Source organism: Dicentrarchus labrax, unplaced genomic scaffold (assembly GCF_905237075.1).
Source record: "Dicentrarchus labrax unplaced genomic scaffold, dlabrax2021, whole genome shotgun sequence".
Lineage (NCBI taxonomy): Eukaryota > Metazoa > Chordata > Actinopteri > Moronidae > Dicentrarchus > Dicentrarchus labrax.
The window spans coordinates 19,185,222-19,193,600 of record NW_026136714.1 but is presented as its reverse complement, the minus strand read 5'-3'; the positions used below and the strand labels follow the sequence as shown (position 1 = coordinate 19,193,600).

Below are 8,379 nucleotides of genomic sequence, written 5' to 3'. Positions count from 1 at the left end.
ACATGATTAGATAGTGGGGCACCATAACTAAGTTTGTTTTTCAGATATTTCAAGAAAACAAAATCCACTTTATGTGTGTTGAGTATCCAGTGTATTAAGTATTTTCTATGCAGATTATATATAGATCCATGCAGTAAACATGTATCTGAGATTAACTGATTTCAAATGTTAGAATAGAACAGTTCTAAATAGAAGTATAAAACCCAGTGCAACCCCGCCAGCTATGGATAAGAATTTTTCCAGTTCTTTCTTTTGTAGGATAAAATCATTTATATAGTAAATTCATATCAACCTGGCAAATGATCAATTAAGATATTACAGTTAGATTAAATAAGTAATTGTACTTCCCATAATATTGGTTAGGAATTAGAAGAAGATATATATACATTTCTTTTCCTATCAAAATTATGAAGACCAGCTGAACTAATTAGATGGTCAGGGGAGCCTGTACATAGCCTATGAGACAAAACACAGGGCATAAAGTAAGTCCACAAACTAACTACTGCTACTGCTTTATGATTCTGTGATGGCACAGTAACAATTGAAGGCATCCTTGATAAGCAGCATATCAGCATCTCTATCAACTCTTATATGAATTATGTCTGGACAGTAAGAAGACACTTTTTAGAAATTTAAGCTAGCATCATTAAAAATATATTTATTTATACATTTTAGATATAGATAGATATATTTTAAGATACATAGCAACCTTAAAATTAAGCAGTACTTCACTCTGCACACACTGCATTTACAGAAAGCTGCACAATTACTCGAAATAATATCAAAATCGCAAAATGGCCAAGTGCATTATCCAAATCACAGAACCTGAAATTTTTTGATAGAGGTAAAATGTGTGTCAAGACATCATTATAATGAAGTACTGTAGTGCTGCAGAGATGCCCGGCCTACAAATTTTGTTCTCCACATGTGAGAAAACATGTTTGTTTGGTGCAGACACCAACAAATGTCAGCATCATGATTTTAATCTGTGAAAATTAAAATTTACTCACCGTGACTCATATTGCAATCGCAATATCTGTCAAAATAATCGCAATATGATTTTTTTTTTACCATATCCTGCAGCCCAAGTCAACAGAATCACATTTCATTTTGTTTAAAGTCCAACAAAGCTGGACGGTGTGTGTGTGTGTGTGTGTGTGTGTGTAAGTGAGAGGGAAAAATAAAGAGTGAGGGGAAGAGAACATAAACTACACAGCCCTGGCCATTTAATGTCTCCACAGCCCCAGGCCTGTGTTAATGGTGGTGTTGTACAACACATTACAACGGTGCTCGTGCCCTGAGCAGAAAATTACACTGGTATTTAGCCCATCCACAGCCCCAGAGGCTATCAGGGCACTTAGCAGCACAGCAGGGTGGGGAAGACAATCTGACAGGCCACACAGGACTTTTCCACTGTAACCAAGAGCCAGGAGGGACACTCAATCAGACACACATTGAGCGAGGTCCACCGGTCCTGCCGTCCCCAGTAGGGTCACTTTCTGTGCTGCTGGCTCTTACTTACAGATTGAATGAGTCACTACCTCAACCAAAATGCAATCAAAATGTGGATATTTTATAGGGTTTATTAGCCTACTAGAGGAATCTCTGGGGTTAGAAGGTAGCAACATAATTCAAACTTCAACATGCATTTTTTAAGTACATGGTGTTTACTGAACTTTATTTCCAAAAAGGTGACAAAGTACTAAAAACTTAATTATGCAAGGTAGACTGATTCCATTTATTGCCTATCTTTTGTGTTTCCTGTCCATCAACACTGAGCAGGAATTTCATTACAGTAATCAGAAAAATAGTAATAATCAAAACATATATAAGCAGGGTAGACAACAGACAGAAAATGCCACACGTTAAGGTTAAAAGCTACTAAATGATTTTTTTACAGGACTAGGTTAATCATTGTTTCAACGGCATCAAAATAAATCTGTAGCCAAAACTGCATGTTAAAATTATATAATTATATTAAATTAAACATCTGTAAAAACTTCCATTACCCAATTTCAGCCCAATTTAAACTTTGCCCTCTTTGCTACCTAAAAGTTTGTTCATATAATATAAATTATTAAGATGACAAAATTACACGACCTTCCAAAGCTATAGTCTTCTTCTAGCTTGGCTTACATGTACTGTAGGTGTACATGGACTGTAGGTGAGTGATGCTCTCAGTATGTCAGTGACCAAGGAAATAAACTCTTGCTGCTACATGACATGAAACAGCACTTCCTCTGAAAAGGTCACCAGTTGGGTTAGAAGTACCCATTTGTTTCGGGTTTAATAAATCCAGAAGAGTGAGAGACCTCTTTGACATCTCTAGAATGAGTGTGTGCAAGTACATGCGGTGTGTGTGTTTGAAGGGACTTCCTAAACTGTTCTTGTGTGTGTGAGAGAGTATGTGGTTTGAAGTAATCTGATCTGAAAGCAGGCAAATCCCATTTTACACACGAAACAAAGAAACTTACTGACGCCAATCTCACTGTCGTTTTTTTTTTTACTCTTTTTTTCAGAGGAGGCGGAGAACCTGAAACGACAGACTTTATACGCAGTAACTCACTTTGGTGTACAGTACAGTATAGATTGAAGCAAAAAAAATCAATAGAATATCATCTAGAAAGATAGTAATGGATTTCTAACTTAATGGGCTCACACAGGTCTATCGATTAGCAGGATTAACATCTGCAATACCTCAACAATCTGATTTGCATTTAAATTACTGTACGCTCCGTGCTGACACCAATATAACAAAACAGACAAACGTATAGCCGGCACAGCGGCGCTCGATTTTGAGGTCTGACTTTAGTATAAATCTTGTTTTTAAAAAAAGTAAGAAGTACGTGAAAGGAAAGTTGCTGTGCTGACAAGCTTGCAAACTTTTGAATTTTGCAAAAGTCTAGACAAGGACAAAAAAAGAAAGAACATAAACACCGACAGACTCGGCCTGAAGCTGTCTCCTGTAAGACTGAAACACCCATAACTCTTTTGGGGCAGCTCATCTGATCCTCCCCGGTTAGATCTTAGTGAGGAAGTGGGGCGGGTGTTTGTGGAGAAACAGTGTGTGTGTCACTGTGTGTGTATGGTGGAGGCGGGAGGGGTGGGGTTGGGGGGCAGTGTGAGGTGAGATGTTGGGAGGGTAGCGAGGTGGGGTGGGAGTTTGATGGACTGCGCTGTCACCTCCCGCTCAGCGATTTACGGCGGCGGGGCTGCTGACGAGCGCGGGGCAGTAAACAGGCCGGCCGGGGGCGTATTTCACAGAGAGCTGGCTTTTATGAAGAACACCAGGACGGCTCTACCCACAGCTCCGCCCGGCCCGCCGTGACGGATGGAGAAAGACGCATGACAAGCTTCATCATTGTTTGTAAATCTTAACTGTTCCCGCTCACTAACTCCAGAAGGCAATTTTGCGGAGACAGCGGGGCCTGCGGAGGGGGAGGGTGGAGAGGGGCGAGGAAGAGGAGGAGGAGGAGGCGAGGAGGGGAGGGGAAAGGACAGCGTGGCACTCCTGAAGGTTATTTGGGTCTCTGTATTTGGCCAACTGATTAGCCCTATCCTGGGAGGGAGATAAATCTGACGGGGTGCTGTTTGGCAGTCAGGTAGAAGGGGAGGGCAGGTAGACTCACAGAGCTCACAGCTATTTCCTCCACATGGACAAATCCAGAGGCACACAACATGTTCAGTCAAAGCGAAACAATTATTAAAAGGAGATGGCAAATGTCAAATTAAATCAACAACCAGGACAATATTCTGTATATTATTTTACCCTCCTTAGGTAAGCAGTTTTGGCTATGTTGTGAACTGCTGCAACTTTTCATTATCAGTTAATCTGTCTATTATTCTGGAGATTAATTCATTAATCATTTGGTCCTTAAAAGTCCAAAAATAGTCCAAAAATGTCTTCTTTGATAATGAAGAATATTTATTCTTTACAGGACTGTTAGTCAGGCCAAACAAGTAACCAAATTAAAGATTTTTCTGTTGCTTGACTATTCATTTAACTGCTGAACTAATTGTTTCAGCTCCAGTTAGACATAAAGCTCCATGTCACTGTGGTAAAGAGCAGCTAAAAGCAATGTGAAGTAATTCAACGATTAAAAAAAACAAGCAGAAAAGCCTTTTTTTAGTACCTTTTGAAATAGAAAGAGAAACAATCATGCACCCATATTACGCAAGATAAAAAGTTCATTATGTGATGCTCAAGAATAAGAACAACATGACTCTGCAGAGCGATTTATACTCAGCTGATAAGATATGAATTAGCCTTGGAACAACCTCAAGGACATACTTCAACACACATACAATAGTACAGACAAGGGGAAGGACGTGCGTCGAAAATGTTTCACACACAACATCTTAGACAGAGAGGCTCCTACGAAAAGCCTCCTCTGCAGTAACAGGGTTCATCTTCAGTCGGCGGAAGCCTCCTGTTTAGATACGACAGACACCTATGCACTGGATTTGGCAGTGGTTGTACCAAGTAGGCACCAAATGTTTAGACTGATTCTTTGATAACATGATACTAAATCCAACCTTCTAGCTTTATATGACATGAAATACACAATAGATTTATTAGTGCCTCAAAAATATTTGAATAAATGCGGAAGATGATAGTGTATTTAAGATTGGCCTCAATCCATACATGTTTGATAAGCCAAAGTTGAATACAGTTTAAAGTTATACAGGTTGCATTATTCAAAAGCAATGTTTCTGCTGATACAGTAATGTCGGGTAGTGTACAATGTTAGGTTAATTCATTTTCTACAGCATATATAAAAGGGGGATATTGTCCCACACTTGCTTAATTTCAGATATTCAAAAGACCAATCATTAAAATTGATAAACTCAAATTAGCTTTGATACTAGCCAAAACCTGATTAGCAAGGACTAGGAAACAACAATTTCACCATGTGAAGAATTTATATTTGTCATACATTTGGAAAACCTCACTTTAATAACCTGATCTGTCTTTAGCTCAAAAGCATTGTAGAGAGTAACTGATTTTAATATAGAATTGATATATATTGCTTCCATTTAAGGGGTCACAGAAAACCTCTATATGTTTGGATCTCTGGTGTTAGACTCTGAGTCGACACCAAATGTGGGACCACCCGCTGAGAGTGTTGTTATCTTGTAATGGAGCATGACGATTCACGGCAGGAGGCTGACATGGGACCCTCACAGGAAACGGACAGGTGAAAGTCATAAACAAATACAGGTACGAGGGACCATGCGGGGGTCTTTAGGTTTGGGATGCTGGTGGCGTCAGCAGTTTATTTCACTAAAAGAAGGATGTTGATGTTGCACTAATGACGCTCTTCCCTTATTTCCTTTATGAGTAATAATATACAATACCACTGTATAAACAATTAACATATTTTTTTAATTCCTAAAAAGAAAAGTACATTTTGTTCTAGTGACGTGTATAATGGAGCTGTGCTGAGTGGTAAGATCATGAATCAAACTGCTGTATTTTGAGGAAAAATAGAATTACTTTTTGTGAATGAAGTTTTTGCATTCATTAAAGATAATAACAAATTAGTTTTACTAAACTTCTTAGGCATATAATAACTAACATGACCTTCCGACAATCACAAAAAATGAAGTTTGATTTTACACAATAGAGGCTTTACATACCTGAAAAATAACTCTACACACTTGTGTGACAAACCTCAGCATAGTGTCTTGCTTGGTGTTGGTAGACAGTATTCATCTACTCAGCATTTTAATCTACATGATCTTCAGGTATATGAAGAAGGGTTACAACAGTTCTTTGTGTATAGACAGATACTATGTAAACTATCAGAGGACCAAAAAAACAAGCCAATTTAAAAAATCGAATAGTTAGAGAAAACAAATTACAGTATTTTTAAAATATCTATAAAACAGGTTAATACAGAAAGTACAAATACTATCTAAACTGGAATCTTACAGTTTCCTCAATAAACATTTGCACCTGTACCTAAAGTAAAAAGAGTAAGAGCAGGAGAGTTAGTTGCCTTAGCGTAGGCATTGATCTCCACAATGGCTGCACAGACAAAGAAAATAGCGCCACCTACAGATGTTTTAAACATAATCATCAATCTCACTCACTGTTGGACTCACTGATGATCTGGGGCCTGTTTCACCAAATTTGCAACATTCAATCTGCAACATTCATTTATTCATTTCATTTATGAAACAGGACACCACCATTTGCGCTCTGAAAACACTTCTGAAATGGGCCACTGAGTGAATGCACCAGAAAATGAGGTGCCTCAGAATTGAGGTTCAAAACTTATCTTTGCTGAAGCACACTACCACAGCTCTCTCTCCCAGTGCATTGTGCTGGATCTTCCTTCTTATCGCACTCTCATCATGTACTTACATGCATTCCTTGATTCCACAGATACTTAACTGCACATATTAAGCAATGCACACAATCTGATTTACCCACATTCATAGGTACTGAGAAAGGCAGAAAATCAAGGTAAGCATCGTCAGTGTCATGCTCAGCTGAGATTTCCACTTGAGATTGGTGGAGTAAAGTGCCAGAAATCAGAGATCAGATCTACTTCATCTTTAAACACAACAAAAAGAAACAGAGCTGCACTGTCAGGTCTTTGACAGTTTTGAGGCTGTTTTAAAATTGATGACTTTTTCTGTGATAGCTGCAAATTATAGACATTAGATATGTGTTTTTTATTGCTGATTATCTGAGCATAATTCTATTGAACTTTCTGTCATCCTTGAAACAGAGAAGATAACAGTAAGGTGAGTAGAGGTCTACTGTTGATTCATTCATATCAGTTCTCGGTTTGGAAATTGGTGCAACACAAGTCTTTAACTCGAGTCAACCCTACATACACAGTTCTGCATTTGAAGTAAAGTAAAGTAAAGAAGTAAGTATAATAAAAGCAAAAAAGCTTCACTTTAGACTCATTTCATCTTGTAAATTTTATGGCACTCCTGACTTGAGTGCAAGCCTCCCTTGAATGTACTTAACCACACTGTTGATAAAGTCTGGGTAAAACTTTATGAGGCCTGAGAGGTGTGTGCGTGTGTGTGTGTGTGCATGCAAGTGTGGTTGTGTGTCACTCACAGGCTGCCATGGTCTCAGAGCAGTTGTTGTTGTTGTTGTTGTTGTTGTTGTTGTTGTTGTTGTCGTCCAAGCTGAAGAGGGGTGGCACACAGGTGGTGGAGCCCAGGCCCTGAGTCAGGTAGGTGGTTGCTGGGTAGTAGGAATGCATGCGGTACTGAGAGGACATGTTATGGCTTGACAGTCGTCCATCAGCATGGGGCATCTGCTTCACACGGGAAAACACAAAAAGAGGCAATTTTAATACAAAGCAAAATAACTGTCTTGATATGCTTTTTTTCCTGAACAACATAATCATTATTAAATCCTGGAGATCCAGAAAAGTGGCAGTCACGACCTTCTTAAATCTAGATGGCATTCTTGTTAGGTTTATCATGAGTTTATCAAGATATGTTAAGATTGAAACTAGAATAGGGCTGCAACTAAAGGTTATTTAATTATCATTTAATCTGCAGATAATGTTTTTCAACCAATCAGTTGTTTAGCATATAAAATTTGCTGAAGAATGACCATCATGATTTCCTAAAGCCCAAGGTGACATCTTTAAATGTCTTATTTTATCTATCTAATGGTCTAGAATCAAATGGAAAATCAGCTTCAGTGTCTGTGGTTGGTTTTTAAGGTGTATGTTACCCTATTTCTGCTTTAGCTTAGACAGCATTTCAAGGTGGACAACTGATCAAGATGAGTGACAAATGCTGGAGCCAAAACTTAACACATTCTGTCTTTAAAAGGTCATTGCTTCTCCCTATCTTTGTCATTCACTGTTAGAAAAAGATGCTACATTTTATTCTCTGCAGGAACACACTGAAGGCAACATCACCAACAAAATAATACAAGTTATAACTCCTGCAGTGGGTCTCTGACTTCATATGTTACTATGTCCTTGAAGCTATTTTTTTCCTTTAACAACTGATAATATATTCCTATTCCTATTCCCTTTATAAACATACCACATGTTGAGGGTCCTAAACCTTTCTTTCCATTGGCTATATGATATTAGCTATTTCACTAACAGAATATCAATGCATACTAATCCCAACAACACCAGTGGATACCCAAATATATTGCTTGATTGTTTTTATTCAGTGCCTTTTTATGAAGTTTCCTTTTTTACATTTGACATTTTCAAATACAATATAATCGGCATTGTTCTATGACCCCACTCACACATGTTTGACTGTACAATCCTCCAAATCAGCCATCGGATATTCACAAGCAACACTTTAACAACCTTTTCTGACAGGAAGAAATACAGAGATAAAATAATATATGACAGAGAATTAGTAGTGTTTGAA

General features: G+C 38.3%; 1 protein-coding gene across 1 annotated transcript in view; it reads right to left on the bottom strand.

Annotated features, from left to right (window-relative positions):
* The window catches only part of dmrt1 (doublesex and mab-3 related transcription factor 1), a 32,178-nt gene that overhangs the window by 12,098 nt on the left and 11,701 nt on the right, over nucleotides 1-8,379 (bottom strand). Inside the window, 2 exon segments of the mRNA XM_051423025.1 lie at nucleotides 5,115-5,117; nucleotides 7,085-7,286. Of these exon segments, the coding sequence (XP_051278985.1) occupies nucleotides 5,115-5,117; nucleotides 7,085-7,286 (205 nt within the window).